At 43.1% G+C, this 25,057-nt stretch overlaps 1 protein-coding gene across 6 annotated transcripts in view; it reads left to right on the top strand.

The window, feature by feature from the left end:
* Positions 1–25,057, top strand: part of HECW1 (HECT, C2 and WW domain containing E3 ubiquitin protein ligase 1) — a 429,509-nt gene that overhangs the window by 379,824 nt on the left and 24,628 nt on the right. For all 6 annotated transcript variants that reach the window (XM_086697032.1, XM_086697035.1, XM_086697036.1 and 3 more), the window contains one exon: positions 219–371. In XM_086697032.1, coding sequence (XP_086553158.1) covers positions 219–371 — 153 coding nt within the window. The remainder of the gene's footprint in view (positions 1–218; positions 372–25,057) is intronic.

Genomic DNA, 25,057 nt, shown 5'->3' on the forward strand with positions numbered 1-25,057 from the left:
GGTTTATTCATGGACATCTAGTAAGCAACAGCCCTACCAATTACTGCATCCTCACTTTCTACAACAAGTTATGCTTCTGCAGGGATCCACTGTAAAGAACAGAGGATGCTCTCTGCTTTCCCTGCACTGAGTCTGAAAGAACACACTAGAACCTGGATAGAAACAGGCCCCCACCTCCGGCATGTAACGAACTTCCCGGGCCTCTGCTTCCTTTGCAGTCTGGACTACAGTGGTCCTTCGCGAGAGTTCTTCTTCCTTTTGTCTCAGGAGCTCTTCAACCCTTACTACGGACTCTTTGAGTACTCTGCAAATGATACATACACGGTGCAGATCAGCCCCATGTCGGCATTTGTGGAAAACCATCTTGAATGGTAAGATCTGGAAGCTGGCTTTCTGTGCTTGTAAGTTCTGGTCTTTCCTGGTCAGGAGTCAGTAGGATTGTATTTCTTGAGCAGCACTATTTCTTGTTTAGAGCAGAGGGCCAGATCTTATGAGGGGTGATGAGAGTGAACAGCAAAGCCCTAGAAGGAAGACTGTTAATTTTCACCCAGAACATGAAATAAATTACTAAAGACACTGCAAATTTACTATCAATTGCAAATTGATGTAAAATCCAGTAATTGCCTTCTGAGGAAACCCTAAGGTAAGTAGACACAGTTGAATGTTGAAATTTTTACTAAATATTGAAAACTCTACTAAAATCATTAGTCCTCGGTGGAGGCTTCTTACAGGTATTTGTGAGTTTGAATTTTTTTTACTTTGGACCAGAGGTTTTAGCACTGTGGACATCAGCTTCTGCATCTTACTGGGAAATAAGGCTGTTGGGCCAGGTGCTCTCTGAGCATCCTCCTGACTTGAAAATCCAATCTCTCTTTTGTTGTCTTTTATTGAGGCATATTACCACTTAGATGTGTAAGAAGATAAGCATCAGTCAACACAATGCAATTCTGTGGGTGAGATACCTCAGATATGGGTATTAGAAGTCTCCAAAAAGCCACATAGGACATCTAGGTTGCAAGCTTTTTCCTGCTGTGGCACCACCACACCTGGATTGAAAATTACCCCCACTCTCACTGTAGGTGCTCCTGCTGTTAAGAGGGAAATGAGTCCTGGAAACTGCAGATGTGGGTTCTTATCTGGCATTGCTTGTTTATCATGTGTTGCAGCAGCTACTGGCAAAGGGAACTCCTGGGGTGATACGTGGCCTCCTGAGCTCAGAGCGCTGATCCCCGCATTTTGGTTTACAGCATCCAAATAACCCACCTCTGCTGAAGCTTCCAGCTATTGCACACGTCCTCTCTCTCCAAAAACTCTGAGCTCTGAAGTTCTTGAGCTGAGGCAGCATTGTGTCTACATCAAGTGTTTGACATAAGGGAAGAACCAAAGGTTGCCCTTTGTTGCTCCTTTTCCTGTAATTTATCAATGAGTGGATGTTGAAGTCTGTGAGGCAGAAACACAGAGACAGGGCTGGTGGAGCAGGCAAGTGGCCCTTAAGGGGACTTATGACCCTGACAATTGAATGCCAGCTCTGACTTAGGTCATATCAGGCAGGGTTCATTCCAACAGTAGAGAGTGCTGTAGTGCCCATGGCACAAGAGTACCTACATACACAGATTATACTGTGAGCATGAAATTTAAGATGGTGCCTTAGAAGTCATGAATGAGAATGAGCAATCAATAAATATTTTCATCAAATATGATACCACATATGACTATGCTAAGGTATTGTGGGGATGCTTCATGAATTTAGCAATTATAAACCAAGTATGTACTATGTGTCAGGATGATATAAAGATGAAATTGTGGAGTGGGAGTGGGAGAAGCACAGGAGTAGACCAACAGCTACGCTACAGTGTCCTAAATGCCAGGTTATACCTACTTAACGTGCATGTGCATTTGTGTGTGTTAAGTCTGGGGTGCATATATAAGCCCGAGAACTGTGCTAAATCACAGGAAGAAATGTCTCACTCCACCCAAGGTAGGGGGTGGGGAGTGGGGAGTGAACCCAGTATATCTTATAAAAAAAGGGGATGATTAATTGCACCAAGTCTTAAGGAACAGTTGAACAGGAGACTCAGCAGAGAAAGGAAGAGAAGACCTTCGCAGAAACCAAAATGGGAAGTAAGAATTGAAAAGCATGAAAGGGAATGGAGCCTTCAGCAAGCAGATCTGAAGACAGATCAGAGCAGAGAATGACCTCGGGGTTGTGGTGGGAGGTGAGGCTGGGGACGGAAGGGAGAGGCAGATGACCCTGTATGGAGAATGTTGTCACTGGATTTGTGGTTTTGGAAAACAAATCTTGCTATAGCATGGAGACACATTTGAGGAGGTAAGGCTGGAAAGAGCAAGGCTAGCTATAAAGCTGTTGATGAGTCAAGGGGAGAAATGGAGGTTCAAACTCAGGCAGAGGCAGCATCTGAAAAAGGAAGGGACTGACTTCAGGGACATCCTGGAGGGAGAAGAGATGGAGCTAGTTTGTTCACGGACAGAATGTAGAGGTGAGAGAGAGAGAGAAGTATAGCATGTGTCTGGAGTTCCCGGTTGGGTGGGCTGATACTGCTAGCTGTAACAGGAGTTATGTGAAGTAAACAGTATTTAGAGGAAAGATGAGGAATTCACTCTTTTACAGGTAGTTTGCAGTTTTGTTACAAAGACAGATTGATGTATTATATAACTGGAACTAGAGCCCTGGTTGGTAGGAGAGCATCTGGGCTAGAAATTGAGGTTTGGAAGACAGCCGAGTGACTTAGCTGTGAGAGGAGGTGAGAGCCCGCAGAGCTTGGGTGGAGGGCCAGCAGAGCAGAGGACCGTGGTGAAGTGGACAACATGGATGTGCAAGGTGTGGGCAGAGTCGCAGGTCCCTGAAAAAGCTAAGAAGGAGTGGGCAGAGAGCTGCTCGCCTAGGATGAGAGTGACAACAGAAGGAGCAGCCTGGTGGAACAGGAGGTGCTCAGGGGAGACCTGCTGGGGCAGGGAGAGGAGGGCTGGAGGGGTGGAAGCAGAGGGGGTGTGTAGGCAATAGAAGGGGGGCTCCAGGGCTCCAAGGCTCCAGAACATATGATTCAGTGAACAGAACTGAGGTCATCAAGGAAGTAAGAGCGTTGAGATGACCAAGGGAGCTGCATTTGGATGGTGGCACAGGGTCACGGGGTCAGCTCTATGGTGGCATTATGGGGACTCAACATTTTGAAGAAAACCTTGCAGTTGAGCATGTTTTCGTGCAAACAGGGAGTGAGGCTACAGATAGAGGTCTAATGAGAAGCACAGAAGACTTGCTGGACTTGTGACCTGCTCATGTGCTACATGAGGGTGGCCTCAGTCACCTGCCACTGGATAAGGTGGCTGGCCAACTGCCCGGCCCCTGCTGTCAATCTGGCTGGTTGCCCTCTGCTCATCTCTGGCACAGAGGCGCTAAAGATGCTCTATCCATGTGTGAGTTACTTCACTGCAGTGAGGAAGGAAACTGGCTATTCGGGGATATTGCAGGCAGTAACAGAGTTCTCTGGATGGCTCCTTCAGAAAGGTCAAAGGCCCGAAAATGCCTGCACTGGAGGTGCTAGCTAACCTCGTCTCTCCAAAGGAAGGGATGTGAGGACGTCCGCCTGAGGACGTTCCCAGTCTCCTTGAGGATATTTACTGTTTAGCTTGGAACAAAATTGCAGGTAGCTTTCTGAGCAGCTAGCAGTCTACACAGAGCTCATTCAGATGAGTTCCCTGTGGTGCTGCACGTTGCATAGCAAATTGTTATAAAGTGAGCAGGGACCTCTCCTCTGAGGTGAGGCTGAAGCTCTGAACCTCCAGTCCCTCTAGCCCTGGGCTGGTGGAGACAAGGGATGCAGAACCAGCACAGGCGCCAGATCATATGGTGAAATTCACGTGGAGTCAAACTCTTTTCTCATCCTCACCTTGGGGGTCCTGGGAGCAGGGAACAGGTTTCCTTCGGGCGGTCACGGCCGTGGCTGAGCAAACCTGAGGCACTAGGGCACAGCTTGCTTTAGCTTTGGGAGGGAAGCCTTACTGGGTTGTGGGCATCTCCGCCAAATGGTGATGCTGCAGCTATCCCTTCGGGATATTTTCCTACGAGCCATCCTTGTGTCTTGTAGCAAATGGTTTTACAAAGAAAACTGAGCACCCTCAAGTGCTAGGTTAGCTCTTTGGCAGGCCTTATACTGAGGGGCGCCAAGGAGGGCTCACACCTTGACGTCACTCTAGGCCTTGCACAATGTGTGGGCAGTGAGTGGGTGCTGAGGCCCCCGCCCGAGGCTTTGTCACTGTCACCCTTGCAGCCAGGAGGTTGACAACACTGAGGAAACCTGAATCCTGAGTTCTCAAATCTGATGACCCAAGCAGGTGCCACCCCACCCCCCAACCTTGGGCAGAGCTGTGGCTGCTGATCTTAGACCTAGGTGCAAGGCTCTCCTTCCTTCCTTAGTCCCCAGGACATTTTATCCCACCACCCACATGCGCAGTTAGAAAGATGATTCTTGATGTGACCAATACATCACACCTAAGAAAACAGATCATAAAGATTAGGAGACCCATCACGGTCACAGCCTTGACTTTGTAAAGCTGGAAATTGTTCCTGATGCAGAACAGGCCTGTGCAGGGGTCTGCCAGGGAGGAGGAGTGACTCCCACCCCCAGCCCTCCTTTTCACTATATACACCAGAAATGAAAAGTGAGAAATTTAGTCAGCTTTGCAGGATTCAAACATCACCCAGGCTTGAAATGTTGCTCAGGTGTGGCTGGAGGAGGCATCCTTGCACTGGTCACTTTTTGCTCATTTGTTATTCTAGTCTTTATCTTTCTCTGGCCTTCTTCTGTGTCTCATACTCTGTTTTATGTGATTCCCCCCTAGAAAGTAAACTCCATTGGAGCAGAGACAGATCCATCTTATTTTATTTTAGCACACACCTGCTACTTTGAGGTGTTTGAAATAACATGTCTTTGAAGATTGGCTTCATAAATGAGTATTGTTCCACAAGCCACACCTTCCTTGTACCAGGGCCATTAATATAGAGGGCTCATACCTTCCATGTGCAATTAATTGCTCAAAAGTCACATTTTTTTTTTAAATCATCTGTGGCTTTAAAGCTCTTACAATGTCAGCAGTAAATGCACATGTCCCCTGGGAGCTTTGCACTCTGCTCGGTGCCCAAACTCTACCTGTTACTGACAGAAAGCCTCCATCTCTTCTCACACTGCTCAGGGCCTCTCCATCAGTCACTTGCAGGCCAGGCACTACCCAAAGAGATGGGCAGAGGGGCCTTCCCTGAAAGCTCCCACCTGACTGCAGCCACTTGAAATTCTCTGGCTCCTGCTTGCTAATTGTGGGCTTCACATACACTGGAAAACAGCCAGGGAAATCCAAAGCGTATACAGAGGGGTATATGGCTTCCACTTGCTTCCCTTTGTTTCTAGTCAAGTGTCGAGAGATCCCAATATGAATAAATACAGTGAGGAATCTATATATACACATTAGTAAACTGAAAAAAAAAATCCAAGTTTTTGTCATAGCCCTAAAAGGATGTCTTGTAATTGTTGTTTCTTTATTTATCTGTACCACTGACTTTCCAAGGTGATAAGGATCCTGTCAATCAGCAGTGATAACACTCATGACAAGCAAGAGAGAGCAGATGGAGTTAAAGCCCCGTTGGTCCTCTCATGGGACTTGTGGTCACAAAAGACATGAGTCAGGCAGAGACTGGCTGGGAAAGAGTATCCTGACACTTTCTTCCATCTTCCAGTCCCATCAGCCAAACCAACCATAAACCAGAAGGCAAGAGATCTCCAGATTTTGTAGCCCATAGCAGCCTGTCCCAAGGTCACCATGCAAGGCAAGGAATGGTGGGAAACCCATGAAGGTGTAAGACAGGGATTAAAAATAACCAGAAGAGCTTCTACAATTCAGGACTTTCAATCCATCCACTAGAGTTATTACCATTTGCTAAACTGTATATCTACCGTATGTGTCTTTGACTACAAAAATCTCAAACTAATACTACAAATTCCATATCTTACTTCTTTGATCATGATTATTCCATTTGCATAGTAGTGAGGTGTTCATATGCTGATCTTTTTATTCTTTTAATCTCTATTGTATGCTGATTTTATGTCCCTGGAGATACAGAAATTAATATAAAACTAAATAATAAAGCATCCATTGAAAGCTTACTAACCATGCCAGGCAATGTTCTAGACATTTTTGTATAACAATACTATAACCCAGATACTGAGTATCCTGATTTTACAGATGAAGAAAATAAGGTACATACATAACCAAAGTCACAGAGATAGTCATCAACTAAGTTAGGATTGGAACCCAGGCAACCTGGCTCCAGCATCAGGCTCTAAACATCATACTAAGGCAAAGGCAGATACTTAATAAGGCAAATTACAATACAAAGTAATAATTGCCATATATACCTTATTATGCACATATCACATTGTATGGTAATTAGTATTAGGTATAAGGAGCTTTAAGAATGAGTGGGAATAAGGGACTTCCAGATAGAGGTCCCAACATTCACAGTGGGGTGGAGGGGTGAACAAACACGTCAGTTTGGTGTGGATGCAAAATGAGGCATAAGGAGGATATAAAGGCATCCTCATGTCCGGTAGGAAAGGGCTTCTGATGGGATTCCAGGGAGTTCAGATTTTATCATGAAGATGACAATGTAATATTTTTAGAGGAATGTCTTGATCAGATCTGTATTTTAGAAGGTCAGCTCTGGTTATAAGTAGTTGAATTGGAGTGGGTGATGGGGTGTCATTTAAGAGGCTGTTGAAATAGTTCTTTCAAAAGAAAATAAACTAGGGCAGAAACAGTGGTAATGGAAAGTTATTTCAGAAGGATAATGAACAAATGAGCAACACTTGATGTCGGATTATAGATGATGGAGGTTTAAGTATATGAAATTTCCCACTTGCCAAATATGATGTATAAGAAAATATCAAGTAAGAAATTCTCATATATTTTTGAATGGAAGCAACAAAACTATAAATTTGCAAAACTCCAATCTTATTTTTGTATCTATTTTTGTATCTGAAAATGCATATATTTTCAGATTATTATGCTTGAATAGTAAAGATTCACATTCAGCTTAAACATCTCTAAGGCTGATCACTCAATTTAAAATATCCCATCCATTTATAATTATCCAACTTAACAGCTTTTTATAGTGACAGAATTTATTGCTATATGAAATAAAGCATATTTATGTATTTAACTTATATACTTATAATTCATTACCTCTCCCCCTAGAATGTAAGCCTTGTAAGACCAGGGTCTGTTTTCCTAATCACAATTTGGCACTCAATAAATATGTGTGGAAGGAAGCAAAGAAAGAAGGATGGAAGGGAGGCAAGAAGGATGGATGGATGGATGGATGGATGGATGGATGGATGGATGGATGGATGGAGTAACCCTCAGTTAAAAATCCTTTGCTATAGGAATTTCAATCTCATTTTAATTTTTAATTCAGAATACTTGGGATTCAGAACAAGTGCTTATTTTTGAATGTCATTAAAGATTCTACCAGTTGTCCTCTCTGAAATTACCACTAGAAATTCTTTTTCTGTCTTGATGATTCTAAATGCCACTTTTCCCAGAGCAAATCTAAGATGCACTGATGTCTAAACAATTGAAATAGGTGAACACCTTCTCTATTTTGAGGCCACATGCTGGAGTGTCAGACACACTGTTTTAAGTATTATCATGCATCATTTAAGCAGTTACTGTGGTATGAGTCATTCTTTACATAATCGTCAGCACAAGAAGAATTTTCAGAAGCCAGGTTTCAAATTTGACACTGCTTAATCAGTTTTCATGCAACAACTAGAGTCCATGTGGTCATTTCATGTCAGTAATGGTAACAGATCTAACATTATCAGTGTCACAACCAGAAATTCTAGGACCTCTCAAGCGAAAATCTCCTAAAGCCTTTGCCTCTACCCTGACCTCTCTCCCTTTCCAAGCAGACACTACTTGGGTGGTAAAAATCTTCTGCTTTCAGGTCTTTAGCAAGGGGAGGTTGGGGGGAGGAGGGAGGCTCCTTTGAACATGTTTAGAGGTTGGCCAAGTGGGTATTAAGTATAATTGTAGAGTTTTATGGAACTTAAGAAGTCCTGGATAACACACTTTAAATATCCCTTGCTACATGTGCAGAGTCTTGAATTAGTAGTTAGAAACCACAATGTCACAAGATCCCATTGGATGTCTCCTGGCCCTTCAACCTCCCATGGCCCCTCCTTACAGAAGAGGTCAGTGTGTAGTTTTCATTTGAGTCAAGGATCAGATGAACTCCCTTGCCCCAAGTCATCCAACAGCAGTCCCTAGGATCTTTCCTAGACCAAGAGCTTCACGGCTCTCATCTGTGACTGAATCTGAGTAGCCCTCCCAACAATGCCCTAGAGTAGCTGTGGGGCATAAATCAGTTTTTTTTTTTTAATTTTTTTTTTCAACGTTTATTTATTTTTGGGACAGAGAGAGACACAGCATGAACGGGGGAGGAGCAGAGAGAGAGGGAGACACAGAATCGGAAACAGGCTCCAGGCTCTGAGCCATCAGCCCAGAGCCCGATGCGGGGCTCGAACTCACGGACCGCGAGATCGTGACCTGGCTGAAGTCGGATGCTTAACCGACTGCGCCACCCAGGCGCCCCGTGGACCAGATAATTCTTTATTGTAGGGACTGTCCCATGTGCTGGAGAATGTTTAACGGTGTCCCTTGCCTCTGCTCACTAGGTACAGTTGCACCTGCACCCCATCACCACCCCCAGTTGTGACAACCAGAAATGTCTCCAGACATCACCAAATGTCTCCTGGGAGGCAGATGTCTCCCGGTTGAGAACAACTGTTTTAATGTTCCCATATGGAAAGGGGTTCGGAAGAGATTAAGTGTCTTGTGGCTGAACCAGGGCAGCAACATTTTTGCAGCATAAAGAATATTTCTGCAGGCCTATTTTAATGTCATAAAAACACAGTCAACATTGGAACAAGTCACCTATTAGACATCTCTGGCTACCTGAGCAGCATGACTCAGCCTGTGAGTGGGGACCAGGCAAGAACCTCGGTGCAGTCAGGCCCCTAACTCCATGCTCTGCTCCCTTCTCGTCCATCCAGAAGGGAGCCTCCCACCTACTGTAATCATTTGCTTCCACAACCATTGCCACATGGACCCAGGGGCAAAGATTAGAGGACATGCCTCTCAGGGATCAGAATACCAGTGGAGTCCCTTGGGAGGGCTGCAGGCAGCCGGTTCTCTTAGGCTGAGTGCTGTCATCCACACCACGGGCTACCCTGTCCCTTCTAGCAGGCCTACAGCTGCACAGGAGGGCCCAATACCATGCCTCAGTCTTCCTCTAGACCAGGAGGGAGCAATTACAGACAAAACCACCGGTGGAGATGCCAGGGCCAAGTGCAGCCCACTATAAGCTGTGGAAATGGGAGACTAGCTTGGGGCCAAACGCTGAACTCAGCTAGCAGGAATGTGCACCAAACAGGGAATGAAACAATGGTGGGCGTGGCATGGAACAAGGAACAAGGAAATGTCACCCCTCTGGGAGGACTAGGAGCTGCAAAGAATCAAAACCTCACTTTCCTAACACTTGTTCCAGAACAGCTCCGTAGCAGGGATGTTATTGTTGTTGCATTTGCCCCTGATGTTTGCAAGGTGTGTTCACTTTCCAAAGGGAGTTCTGCTTCCGTAAGTTATGGGGACGTAATGTCCAGCATAGAGAATAGAATCAGTAACATTGTCCTAACTTGGTATGGTGGACAGATGATAACTAGACTACCATGGTGAGCATCTTGTAATGTATAAATTTGTAATGATTTACCCCTGAAGCTAGTAGGATAGTGTATATTAATTATACTTCTATTAAAAAAATTATTTTAGCAATCAATGGCCCTGAAAAGTGGCTCTTTCTGGGAGCCTAGCTGTGTGCAGCAGCTAGAAGCATGTAAGGAGATGATGTAAGAAAAGAGGCAAAGACTTGACTTCTAAGAGAGAGCAGAAAATTGATGGGACAAGAGCCCTGAAGGGACAGGAGGAAAGACACTGTCACACTAGTGAAGAGAGAATCTTTGAACCTGGGACAGCTCCCACTTCCTGGACAGAGGGAAAGAACTGACTAGTGTAGGCTGCAGATGCACACGTGAGGTTGGTAATGTGTAAAGGGGATTAGCTTTGGCAAAAAGAAGAACCTTCCTATTTATCGGGATGGCAGGTGGCACAGACAGATGTGTGTGGCTGCAGGTAAGTGGGCTGAGGGGAGGCCAAGCAGGTCACTTTGTACCCTCTGCTTTGAGAAGAGACAGGGCTTTATACCCCATCCCTTCTCTGATGTCTGTGCTGAAAGCACAATGGCTGATAACTAAAGCAAAACTTCACTTCTTACTTTCAGACCTTTTTTCCCCCCATTTAAAAATAAATAAATAAAAGGACGAGGGATATGAGGCACATGGTTCTCTTTAGTTGGCAACTGCAGAACTTGTTTTAAATGCAGATTTCCAGAATCCATCCACAGAGTCTCATCTCCAGGCACCCATATTTTAACAAGCACCCCAGGGAGTCTGATGCCAACAGAAGGGTCGCCACGCTTGAAGAAACACTGCCGTAGATGCTGGCAGCTTCATGAGCCCTCAGAGACATGGGAAGAAGAAAGCTAGAAGTTCATGCAGTTTTCACACAGAGTAATGAAATCACCACAGGCAGAAACAACAGATTTTCACTCAATTTACCAAAGTGTGAGAAGTTAGAAAACATAAAAATCCAAAAACGAAGGCAATGATATTTGGTAAAGCATAGAAATGTACACTGTGTGGGAACATCATAAATATTGTATGCACTTAAATAATGAGGTTGAGAAAGGATAATTATGTTTAATTAATAATTGTTATGAGCATAAGGAAAGAGGAGTATCTTTGAGATAGGTTTATAAAGTAGAATATATCTTAGCAATTACAAAGGCCTTTTCATCTTCAAAGAACCTATTAACATTAAATTACTCTTGTTTTTAATTCTCCCGTGTGGTAGGTAAGCAAATGTTAACATTATTATCCCTTATTTGTAGAAGGGAAGAGAGGAGTGCAAAAGTTGTGACATGCCCATTGTAGACCTAAAATTGAAAGGATTTAAAAGAAAAAAAAAAAAAAGTTCCCACTGTAGAGAAGATCTGGGTTTTCAGGCTGTTATTTTGCTCCAGCTCTCCTGTGTGCTTACAGTATTGGAAAAGAAGTTATAGCAGATTTTGTATGATCAATCATTGGTGGAAGGGTGGAAGAAACTCCTTGCTGCACAAGAAGGCAAGATGCCATTTACTGTTCTCTTGATTTCCCTGGTGTATTGGGATTTAAACTAAGGAATGCTTCTGAAAGAATCAGAGTTAATTAATTTGACCAGACTATTTACATTACCTGACTGTATCATATATATAAAATGGGGATTAAAAATTATGCTTTGATTATATGACTCAAACTCTTTTTTATGAATATATTTATTATGGTTTGATTAAATAAATGAGAATTGATGCTGCCCACCTTAAATATTTGCTTTGAGCACAAAGAAAAAGGAGAGCATTCTAGTAACAATGTCAAGCTCAAGGATAAATTAGAATATGTGGCCAACATCATGGCTGAGAATCCATAGGCTTGACTCTTTCTAAGTATAAAAATTAACAAAGTTGGAGCTATTGTTTAAGTCACCGAAAGATGCACTTTCCATGAAATTTGTTCATTTTCTGATTTATTTAAATACTGAATGGAATTAAGAGAGTCAATAGCACCTTGTCTATTGAAAGAAACTGAAAGAGACATAAGTTATGTGAAAATATAGAGGTGGTTTGTTTTCTGTTTAGCCTCAACCTCGTGAGATGAGATGTATATTCATGGCAGGGGGAAGGGTGGAGTTTGGCAGCAACAGAAACTGGAGTGAACAGAGGGTTGGGATCAATGTGAACCACCTAGAATGGGTTTCCTAAATTGAAAATAGTAAAGCTGTTTGAGAAAAAGTGTTGAGAATGGCATTTGCAGAGGTGAGCCAGGGACAGATGTTTAACCTTAATCAAGTTGAGAACAGGATCAAGGGATCCAAGTGATCTGAGGAGGGAGATCATTGGTTTCTAAGGAAATATCTAATATGATCCAGGAGACAGACCCCCAGGCATAGGCTGGGCAGATGCCTTGGGACTTTGGGATCTTTAAGGGCAAAAAGGGCAAGAAGGGCTTCTAGGTTTCAGATGATGAGTAACAAATGTAGACCCCAAAATTGGCTTTCCCTACTGTCCAGGTTCCTATGGACTTTGTCTTTATATTATAATCTCAAAGAATATCAACTAATTCTATCATCTAAAGAAAAGTACAGTTACCAGATAAATCTTCAAAACACTGAAGCCAAATAAAACATAGCTGCAAGCCTCAATATCATATTTGTTTATTATTTTGTTTGGTTTATGTTTCCCATACTCTCCCTCTATCAATACAGTTAATTCAGAACCAATTACTTAAGTAGCTTCAAGTCACCCTGCTTTCCTGGTTACATCAGTACATGTGTAGAACTCGGTGTTGTCAGAGCCACTGTTATTTTGCCAGTCACATGAAAATTAAAGAATGTCACTGTAGTTGAGGCTTTCAGTAATTCTAATAATTTCCTGAACCCTAAGTCGCTAGATAGTATGCTCCATGGGAACTTGGGAGCCTTTTCTGTTGTGTTCATTCAAGTAGGCCAACAACCAGCCAGTGCCCCAAAATGGTAGGTACCTCATTATGATTTTTCGGAAAGAAGGCAAGCAGGCCTAATAGTTGTTTAAGCAATATCAAATTGATTATTTTTTAACCTGAGTTTTAGTGAAATATTGTGCATTGCTCAATGAGTCATAGGCAAGAGAGGGACGTAACGTTTAAAGGGTCCGTTAGGCATTGTGGATTCTGCTTAGAGCACAGCGACATTGCTATTCCTATATTCTCTGCTCTGTGTAGCTCAGATAATTAAGATTTTTGAAACTTAACTTTCCTAAGTTACTCAGTTAGATGAGAATATAGCAGATTTGAGAGTATTTTAGTGATCCAGGCAAGCAGCCCTTTTCGGCCAACTTTTCTGCATAATTCTGGGCATGGAACTAGACTCCATGTCTCATTCAAAATTAGATAAATTTTGTTCTTTCATAAAATTAAATATTATGACTTTAGTGGATCAACTTACAAACTACATAACAATATGCTTATTGAGAATATACAATATGCATTCCAGAAACCTGAAGAAGAGGATTTTTGGATTCTATTTTTGTGCTCAATATTACTTTCCTAGGGTTGCCATACCAAATTACCACAGACTGGACATTCTTAGTCCGGAGGCCAGAATCCCAAAATCAAAGTGTTGGTAAAGACATGCTCCCTCTGAAGTCTCTAGAGGGGAATCCTTTCTTACCTCATTCAGCTTCTGGTGGCTCTAAGCACTTTTTGGCTTGTGGCTGTCACTCCAATCTCTGTTTCTGTCTTTTTGTGGCCTTTCCCCTGTTTCTATGTCTTGTCTTCTGTCTCTAGTAAGGACATTTGTCAGTGAATTTAGGGCCCATGTAAATAATCCAAGTGATCTCATCTTGAGATCCTTTTTTTTTTTTTTTTTTTAATTTTTTTTAACGTTTATTTATTTTTGAGACAGAGAGACAGAGCATGAACGGGGGAGGGTCAGAGAGAGAGGGAGACACAGAATCTGAAACAGGCTCCAGGCTCCGAGCTGTCAGCACAGATCTTGACGCGGGGCTCGAACTCACGGACCGCGAGATCATGACCTGAGCCGAAGTCGGCCGCTTAACCGACTGAGCCACCCAGGCGCCCCTTGAGATCCTTAATCATGTCTGCAAAGACCCTTTTTCCAAATAAGTTCACATTCCCAGATTCCAAGGTTTAGGAAGTGGATGTATATTTTTGGGGGGCAACATTCAACCCACTACAGACACAGATAATTTGCATTATATACTTCTAGAAGAGATTTCTCTAAAAAGAAGTCGTTCATTTGGCCGCCATGTTGAGGAACAAGCAGCCTTGTTCTTACTCGTTTGCCCCCTGCAAGGCTGATATTAATAGCGGGCACTTGGCAGGCATCAGGGCTAGACATTCATTTTAGTTGCTAATTAGCAATCAGAAGATAATATCCTGTCATTATCTTGTGTTGGCAGAGTCTCTTTCATGGCAGATAAGGAAAATTTCAAGGTTTCTCAGCAACACTGTTTCCTTACACATGGCGCTATGAAAACCAAATAAAAATGCCTCGCATATGCAATATTTAAACAACTTTGGCAATATGAAGGAGGGGATTCTTTACACATTCCTTGAAACATTATGTAAATAAAGGTGGGTGTAGAGAATAGACCTAACTTCCCTAACCCCAGAGGCCTTGACCTACATTGCACTTCATCCACCTGCTCCCATAATGGCTCTCCCAGACTCATTATCACCCAGAACTGTGCCATATTTGAAATTGAAAACTCTAAAATCCTACCATCAATCATTCTAAAGCCAGTGTTCCCACCTCCTCCCCCATCACAGCTGCTCACCAAGTTCATTTGCGCCTCAGACTTGCCATCTCCTTCCCATCTGGCATGGCTCCCTTCACCCCAGGCCTCCATGCTTACACTCCATCTGATGGGCAAAACGCCACCTTGGTTCAATGTCAAAACACACTCTCCCACATTCAGTGCCAGAGCTGTCTCCTGTACCTCTAGAACCAAAGAAAATGAAATAATCCTGAGAAATGGTACAGTCCTAAATCACACTCTTTGACCTCAGCAGGTTGTACAGCAAAGCTCACCAGTCCTTGGACTGATGAGTCTTACATTCCACTGGCCTGAAAGCCCCTACCAACCAGACTTTTTCACTTTGGGGAGATGACTTCAGATCCTACTAAGGTAGAAACACTGAGGTGACCACCTCAAGTTCCCACCCCAGCTACAAATTCCCAGTGCTGACACCTTCTCGGCATTGCCCTCCTCCTGTTCAGGACAGACCCTTCCACTTAGGCTCTGGATCCATCTGCTCCCATCTCCTCCATACCCTTGCTCCAGCAATTTTCTCTTTCTCATCCATCTTTATAGTTTACCTTCTCCCCCTGGTTATGACTCCTTTCCCTCATTCAATCTCCTACTGAATCTGATGTCAGTATCAGATCAGTTTCGTCACCAAAACTGCCCTTTCTATGAGCACCTAATCAACAAACCCAGTGAACATCAGTCCTTCCCTTAATGGAAACTTTAACTTACATATTTTTTACATAAATAAACATATATAATTTTATAATATCAGTATTGTGCATTCATTGTAAGAAATTTAATTCACATAAGGAAATATCTCCACACAGAAGTAGGTACTATTAATATTTTGTCTCAAGTCCTTCCATGATATTTTATAGGTGGTTGGATAGATGGGAAGATAGATATAATTCTATAAAAATATAACAATAGAATCAAAGTTTATAGTTTTATAAAGTTCTCTCCATGTTACAATATGAATTCTAAAGCTATTTGTAGCCTGACCTCTCTGTTGAGCTGCAGACTCTTTTATCCACATACCTACTAGACATCTTTATCTTGATCCTCCTCCAAGTTAGCATCTCATCTCTCCCATGAACCACCTCCTACCATCCTTCCCTTCTTCTACTCACATAAAGCTCCAAGTCCTGACATTTTTACCTCCAAAATTTTTCTCACAATGACCTGAACATACTTAATACACCCTCCTATCTGCCCTCCTCAAGTCTACCCTCCATTTGACTGCAGACTGATTTCTTAAATCACAAACCAAATATATCACTCCCTTGCTTGAACCCTTCAGTGGGTCCCCATTCTCTATGATTTAAAGGCTGAGTTTATTGGCGTGGAAAATAAGACCTTGCAGGACCTCCTACTTCCTCTTTCTTCAGCCTAATCTTGCCCCTCCTCACTCTTTGTGCTCTAGTCATCATGAATTGCATGCGTTTCTAAACACATTCCATTCTATTTCCTGCCTCTTTCCTCACGTGATTTTATTTTCTTGGAAACCCCTTCCCTGCCTTAAAGTGATCTAATTTCTACTCATTCTTCCAAGCTTACCTCAGTCATCACTTCCTCCAGGAACCCTGCCTAGATTTAATCCCTCCCAAATCAGCAAGTGTCCTTCCTCTGTGTTTTCACACACCCTGCGTACTTTTCTACAGCACATCTCATGTGGCAATGAAATGCTGCATTGTTATGTCTCTCCTCCTACTGTCCTGTAAACTCTTCAGAATGAGCATTTACCTTTGTCATCTTTCTACACACTTCATACATAGAAGGCACTCAGTAAATTTGTTGAAATTGGAAATTCATGAACACACCATAATTTCTCTCATGTGAAAAATAAACCCAAGCCTTCTTTGGTGTCACACCCTTTTCCACCTACCACTCTGATTTACTGCTCCTCTTTAGGGACACATTCATATAGAGTATCTGTGCTTACTTTGTCCACTTCCTCTTCTCCCATTCTCTCTAGCTAGCCTTTCCTCCCCTTTACCCCCGCGGAAACAGCTCTCATCAAGGTTGCCAAATCCACTGGGCAGCTCTCAGACTTCCTGTGACCTGATCTCAGAGGCACTTGACACAGTTGGTCTCTGTCTCCATCCCAAAACATGTTCTCTTGGTTCCTCTCCAAACTCATTGCCATTTCTTCTCAATATATTTTATTGTGCCTCTTCATCTTTCAGATCCATGAATGCTCAGCCCTTGGCCCACCTCTCTATCTGCATACACTTCTTTGGGGAAATCCTATCCAGCTACATAACTACAACTGCAATCTACATCCTGCCAACCCTTACATTAATATCTGCAGCCAGGCCCTGTTCCCGGAAGTACTGACTCATTGGTACAGCTGCCTACTCAACAGCTCTACCCAGATATTTAATGGGCGTGACAAACCTAGTATGTCTGAAAGAGAACTCTCAAGTTTTTCCTGCAACTTTCTCTTCTGGTGTTTTCCATCTTGATAAATGGCACCACAATCTACACAATCGCTCTGGTCCAAGATCATGGAATGTCTTTGGTGTCTCTCTTTTTCTCACATCTCCCATCCAGTCCATCAACAAATCCTCTTGGCTCTATCGTGAAAATACATCCTGAATCTGACTTCATCGCCTCCACTATCACAACCTAGTGTAAGCTACCATCATCACCCATCTGGATTACTGCAGGAACCTCTAAACTGTTCTCTCTGCTTCCACTCTTGCCAGACTCACCTCTCTCCACACAGCATCCAGAGTGATCATTTCAGCATATCAATCAGTTCATACATAGACCCTACATGAAATCTCCAGTGGATTCCTGTCACACTTTGGATAAAATCCTAAGTCCTTACCATGGACTGCCCCCTGGGTATCTCTCCAAACTCATGTTCTACCATTCCCCCTTTGTCTCTCTGCAGTCCAGTCACACTAGGCTCTTCTCTGTTATTCAAACAAACTGTATGTGTCCCCCTTGGACATTGCTGTTCCCCGAGCTTATAATGCTCATTCTCTTGGAGGCTTAATTCAGATCAGGTGTCATCTGCTCAGAAAGAATGACACAGTCTGGTGCTCTTGGAAAGAATCATTCTTGCCTCCCATCGGTTCCCCAAGAGAAACCTAGAGGCCAAGTTCCTGGTGGGAGTCTAAAATAACATCTGGTGGAGTAGGAAGGTATACTTAGAGATTCTAGGAGTACTGAACAACTGCCCAGGTATTGCAGAGTAGAGCATAAAGCCTTAAGATTGGTGAACCTCATTGCCTCAGAAGGTCCAGGAGAGGCAAGTGGTGCCTATGTGTCAGTTAGAAAGGAGACTCTGATCACCTAATTGGATATTCTTCCCCTGAGAGGATGGCTTTGCCACCATCTCCACCAAGGGACATTGAGCAATGTCTGGGGACAATTTGGGTTATCGCAGCGAGTACTGGCATCTAGTGGGTAGAGGCCACAGTTAGTGTCAGACATCTTAGAGTGCATTGGACAGCAATAGTCAATAGTGCTGCAGTTGAGGAACCAGTTCTATTCTTTTGAGACCTCTTAAAAGACTTTAACCCCACAAGTCTGGTCAATTACCAGTGACCTAAGACAGTCAAGAAAGTAGCAGGAATGGAAAACATGGTTTCTGTAGAGAGAGCCTTCTAGAATTCAGCTGATACAAACCACCTGCTGTCAAGTCTGCAAGTGTTAGGCAGGGCACAGGTGGGTGCAGTCACAGAGTCACAGCTTGGGAAGGAGACCATTGTGATGGTGTTCTGGGAGCATTCTGGCATGGGTGTAGTTTTAGCAGCCCTATGGCCTCATTCATTGATTGAACAAAATGATTTTGAGCCCCTCGGATTTGCCAGTACATTGTTGCTTCTGACAGGTGTTTTTGCTCCAGGAGATGCTGTGGCATTTGGAAGAGGCCTCCAAAGTCTGAAAACTGTACTGGATTTGGGGCAAATCTCTGTTTCCTGCCAGATGTTCCCACATCTACTCCAGTTGCTATCCCCTCACCAAAGGCAGCAAGAGCCAAGCATGTTATAACCAAGTGTCCAGCCTCTTTACTGTTCTCAATTTACTGATTACTCAATAATCTGATTACCTTTCTAGGCAGGAAGGCCAGGAGATGGGGTCAGCTTTGGGTCTTTCAAGGCTGAAGCTGATGCAAGGGGCCTCTGTGATGCTGAGTAGTGTTGCATCAAAATATCCAGAAACCAGAGAAACCAGAGTCACACAGAGGGAGACTGAAGGCTTACTTATAAGTCAAGAAGCAAATGAGAAGATCACCAAACCCAATGACACCTTGAGACAATTATTAGGGGGGCAAGTTTAATGCCAGATACATACTACAGAATCTTTTAGACTTAGCATATTGCCTGGATAGTGCACTGAGGGTTTTATTCCATTTTTATATCACTTTTATATAAAGGGATTAATTAGAAGCCTTTTAAGAGTGTTTCGTTTCACCTTCCAAATTGTCCTTCCAAGGTGTCATTTGGTCTTTTATTTTCTTCCCTTGGCAAGCCATCTGCTTTCACTACCCTAAATTCAGCCTGTGAACAAGAAATTCCTCTCCTAAACTTCCTGACTAAATTTTTTGCCATTGCACAAACTGTTTTTGTTTAAAGAATCAGTTGAAAAAGACACTGTGAAATCATTACATAATACCTTCCTGCTAAAACATGCTCTCACGCAAAGTTCCATTGGAGAGATTGAAGAGGGAGAGGGGAAAGGAGGAAGAAACCTGCTATGTCAGCTTCTTGGTGTAAAACATTCACCACGTCTTTCAATACGTTGCCTCAGTCACCTAGTCTCCTCTGCAGTTCAGTCTTTCTTGCTTTCTTCTTGACTAGAGACCTGCTATCAATACTGGGAATGTGAGCAATTAACCTAATCAACAGGCATCAAGTGATCTATGATGTTTCAGAAATTTTCAGTAGGCTTGTTTAGTTGTGCTCCGCTGGGATAAAATCAGATGATAATTTTTAATTCATTTCAACAAATCATGCACTGTGACGCCTGAATGCTATGTGTAAACAGAGCAAAAGCTTGCGGTTCTGCAGCAGCAGCAAACAGCAGACTAGTCCACTGGCTTAGTCCAATTCTCATCCTTCAATCCAGCATGGGTGTACAGTCCTGGGCTTCTGAGCCTGGTATAAGGGATCTGCAGATCATATGTATTAAATACCCAGGTAGACTGACCTCCACTAGTCCTTGGACAGAGTCTTTTAGTGTTTTAACAGTTGCTCTATACAAGCGGTACCATCATGACCCCCATTTTGCAGATGAGTAAACTGAGGCTCATGGATGCTCAGCAGCTTGTCCAAAGTCACACAGGTCAGAAGTGTTAAACTGAGGCAGCCTGACACCAGAACTGACAGTTTTTTCTTTCCCACCAAATTGCCTGTTTTGAATTATTAGCAAACAGCCCAAAGAGTAATGAGTCAACAAACAATAATACATTCAAGGGGAGTCAAGTCTTTGTTGGGCCTTTAAGCCACGTGGGAAGATGTGCTAGAAAGTGTGAAACTCCATTACCTTTTGAACTCACTAAAATGAACAAAATGCAGATGGAACTGAGATAAATCCGTGCCAGTAACATTGGTTCCTTTTAGATCTCCTGCCATAATCTCACTCCATGTCTTTATGAGAACAGAGGCAACTCCGTTCATCCTCCAGACATCTAGTGAGGTATTGAGAAGGCTGTTTGAAGACTGACATCTGCCCATTTCAAAAGTCCTCTGATGGTCCCAGAGTTAACTGGCTGCATGCTGCCTCCCCCAATACCTGTGAGCAGATGGATAAAGATGAGAAATACTTATGTTTCCATCAGAGCAGGAGGGGCCAAACCAAGTGAAGAACATTTATGAAATGTAATACTTTGCCAGTTTACTTAAATCTCACGATGAAAATCTATATTTGCAGATATGTGAGGGCCTCTGAGCTGTCCTGTGGTGTGAAAAGAGGAAGCTGCAGAGGAGCAGGAGTGTCAAGGCAACCCCATAAACACACACAAGTGTGTCTGTGCTCATCCAGGGATACGCAGGGGAAAGACCCATCAGGGTGAAAGATGTCCCCCCATGCAATGGAGTTGATGTACTTTTATTTGGTATTTTCTATGTTGTTCATATTTTTCTTTACACTAAAAAATGCCCAATTCTGTTTCGTTTGGTTTGGTTTGATTTGGCAGGAGGGTAAGTGTCGATGACGCCAATAACAGAAACTTGCAATGCATGGAAAATCAATGCATGGGAAAGAACTAGGGTCCAAGTGCTATTTCTACAAATCACAAAGTTGGTGGGGTTATGTCGATAAGTCTGCTTATAAGCTGTGCATATTCTTCCCCTGAAGGAAAACAGACCATTCCTTCTTACCAGTGAAACCTGTTGTTGATTGGCTCTCAATAGAAGTGATTTTTTTTTTCTATTAAATATAGAGTTCTTGGTATTTTGCTACATTGATCATATGTTTGTGGTGTCTTGGGTCCAAATGGGTTTCTGTGGATTCATCTCTGATCAGTAAACAAATAGGAAAAATGGCTTCTGTGTTTTTAAAAAGTCAGGAATATATCTTAAGGTGCTGGCATATCTGAATATCCTGGGGAGTTTTAATATTACATGCAAGGTGGAGCTAGAGGGAAACTCTGTCTTCCCACAACTTGAGGATTACTGATGCAAGGAGGCCCCACTCCTGACCCATCAGAGTGCTGTATCCTTCAAGTGGCTGGAATGGAGGAAAGGTTGAGACCCACCATCTGGTACAAGGGGAAGGGCCCCTGTGGGACCTGCCATGGTATAGCTGGTGTGTGGATTTAGACATGCCTGGTACATGCAGTTGAGGGAGATGCCTTGTCTCCTCGTGTCTTCAGATATCTCCATGCTGTCTGCACTTGCACCCGCTGATTCACCTGGGGTCCGAGGTCCCTCCTGTGAAGAGAAGTTGAATGGTGTCCCTCAGTGGAATTGAACACATGTGGGCATGTCTGATATGCTTGCAAAGGGAAGCCAACAAAAAGCAAGTGTGACCAGGGAATCTGGGGTCCTCAGAAATAACACAGCTCAAGAGAAGCAGAAAAATGGCACAGCAAGCCTGAGTGGCCAGCAAGCCTGAGCTGGAGATGTGAATGAGGGGTGGTAGCTGCTCCCTAGGCCCACCATGGCTTTGCCAGCCTAGGAATTAAAGGACAATGAATGCACTTCAAAAAGAGTCCCAGGAAACTCTCAGGTCCCCAGAAACTGCGCTGTGAAGTCCCTCTACCAGAGCAGGTCAATACCAAGGAGCTGTTTCCCTACCAGCAAAATAAAAATGAGCACAAGCCTCTTCAAAGCATAGATCTTGGGCAGCAGCCTGGGGGTCGATGGCAGTGGCACCAGAACATGCAGCACATTAACTATCTCTGGGATTTGCTGAGATCAGTACGGTTTTAAGAATGGCGGCCCAGCAAAGAAGGAGGAACAGGGCCACACCCCGAGAGCTAGGCTGGTCTGCAGTATCTGATGAGACTCCTTATGGGGTCCCTGAGGAGGAAGGAAGGACGGAGGCCCTGCAAGTTCACTCATGGGGGCTCTGCAACGGGGGCTTGGGGCCTGGATATTAAAGTGACCCATGCATACTCACAGGCAGGGAAGGCATAATCTCGTACTTCTGTAGCAATTTACTTTTTTTTGTTTGTTTTTAATGTTTATTTTTGAGAGGGACAGAGCATGAGAGGAGGAGGGGCAGAGAGAGAGGGAAACACACAATCGGAAGCAGGCTCCAGGCCTCTGCGCTGTCATCACAGAGCCCAGCGCAAGGCTCGAACCCACAAACCGCAAGATCATGACCTAAGCTGAAGTCAGATGCTTAACTGCCTGAGCCATCTAGGTGCCCCCTGTAGTGACTTACTTTTATCTGTCCTTAAAACTATTTGTGCCAGGGTGCCTGGGTGGCTCAGTCAGTTAAGCATTCGACTTCAGCTCAGGGCATGGTCTCAGGATCCGTGAGTTCAAGCCCTGCATTGGGCTCTGTGATGACAACACAGAGCCTGGAGCCTGCTTCGGATTCTGTCTCCCTCTTTCTCTACCCCTGCCCCACTTGTACTCTCTTTCTCTCAAAAATAACTAAACATTTTAAAAAAACCCATTTGTGCCAAGTAACTTAGATCAAAACAAACTTTTTATTTTTATTTTTATTTTTTTGCTTAAATTATGTGCACAGTAGGGGCACCTGGGTGCCTCAGTCAGTTAAGCATCGGACTTCAGCTCAGGTCATGATCTCACAGTTCATGAGTTCAAGCTCTATGCTGACAGCTTAGAGCCTGGGGCATGCTTCAGATTCTGGGACTCCCTCCCTCTTCCTCTCCCTGACTCACTTTCTGTCTCTCTTTTTCTCTTAATAAATAAATAATCATTAAAAAAAAGAACACTTTAAAATAAAAAAAATAAAATAAATTATGTGCATAATTTCTTCAATTATTAATACAGAAGTAAAGAGACATAATTTCTTTCCATTTCATAATTCCTACATATTTGTAACAACACATACAATCACTCTCCCAACAAGTAGTTGTTCAAGCTAAATGAGGTAAATAAAGGAAGTGCGGGATCACTAGAAGATGTTTTCTCATAAATGAAATTAAGCACCATGGCAATTCATCAACTGGTAAAGGCGGCTTTCCATTCCAATCTATGCTTTTTAAGGTATTGTATTGGGTTTGAATTGTACAGTTGTATTGTGCTTTACACAAACTCATTCTAGATCACAGTTCATCACTCTGGAATATATCTTACTATATGTATTTTGGTCTGGCCATGAGCCATCTTGTCTGTGTTTATGCAAAGCCAAACCACATTATCATAGATTGCTTGCACAGCTACAAAAAAATATCTAGAGCTTACTAGTGGCCTGCATCAGCCTATACTGTGAAACCAGTATAATTTGGTCTTCAGAAATTCCGTCTTATGGTCTACTCCTTTCAAAGCAAACAAACAACTGTCTATTGGTGGTCTGCATTGCAAGTCCGCTGTGCTAGAAACCATGCCATCTGCCACACTCCATCTGGTCACAGCCCTTTGTTGAGAGGTAGGCAGTGGTGATCTTTGCTGCACAGTGCTGAGCAAGACACCAAACCCTGAGATATCCTCCCCAGACCTTGCTTTCCTGATCACTTACAATTGATCCAAGGTGAGCATCCAACCTGAGTTGCAACAAGCAAGAAATCATGCTGGAAATTTGGACCTAGGACAAAGAGACTCAAGTTGCTCTTGAACTCCAGGATGAAAACCATGAGAAGCGTTGATGGCAAGAGAGAAGAAGGGAGCAGATGTGCACAGAGACGAGCCAAAGGGAAAAGGTGGATGCAGAAGGGAGAAGTCACTTGAGTCCCTCATTTTTCTGATGCCCAACTGCATTCCTGACCCTGGATTCTGTGAGACACCACTAGAGACTTATAAAGAATTTCCCCTTGGCTTAAGCTACTTGAAGTTTACTTAAACTGAAATATTTCTAATTACCACAAGTTGGTGTTGGAAGCCCACATAAAATAAGACAATGATATCATTTAAAGAGTGCAGTTTTCCAGAAGAGGAAATGGAAATCAGGTAGTTAAGTCCTTGCACGAGGTCACATACCAGGCATATTGTAAAGGGTGGTGGTAACCAGCATCCTTCTGTGTTTTTACTGTTAAATAGTGTGCTGAGATAGATGTTCCTCATTATGGTAGGGAAGGATTCTTCTCATCCTGGTTACTACAAAGATTTTTTTCCTCAGAGATTGATGGCAGATACTAACAACTAACTTTTCAGCTTCTAACAACAACCAAAATGCCATATGACTTTTGTCTTTTGACATCATAATTTATTCTAATAATAGAATACCTAATATTACACTGTCCTCAGGTTCCTAAAATCAAATATCTTTAATCACTTTGCATTGTTCTGGGAATGGATTGGTAGGTTCTGGTGTTTTATTTATGATTTTTTTAATGTATGAGTGAGATGTCTTTAGTTTTCTTTCTTTTGCTCTTTCCCAGATTCAAGTTATGGTGATGTAACTCATAATGATGAACTGAGTTTTCTATACTTTTCTGATATCTGAACTATTTATATAGCAAGGGAGTTTTCTATCTGTGGAGGGTTTGAAAGACTATGTCTTTAAATACATGGGTATATATATCCATTCCCAGCATCAATTTTGTAGAAGTCCTTTTTCCTTATAATTTTCTAGTTCACACTGTCGTTATTGGTCTGTTTAAGTTTTCTACTTCTTCTTGAATAGATTTGAATAATTTTATATTTTGTTAGAAAATTCACAATTCATTGAAATATTCCATTTTTTCAACATTGAGTTGAAACTTGGATTTTTTTTTTAATTTTTTTTTTCAACGTTTATTTATTTTTGGGACAGAGAGAGACAGAGCATGAACGGGGGAGGGGCAGAGAGAGAGGGAGACACAGAATCGGAAACAGGCTCCAGGCTCTGAGCCATCCGCCCAGAGCCTGACGCGGGGCTCGAACTCACGGACCGCGAGATCGTGACCTGGCTGAAGTCGGACGCTTAACCGACTGCGCCACCCAGGCGCCCCGAAACTTG

The sequence above is a fragment of the Puma concolor genome, chromosome A2 (genome assembly GCF_028749965.1).
Source record: "Puma concolor isolate L17-30 chromosome A2, mPumCon1.1.hap2, whole genome shotgun sequence".
Classification (NCBI taxonomy): domain Eukaryota; kingdom Metazoa; phylum Chordata; class Mammalia; order Carnivora; family Felidae; genus Puma; species Puma concolor.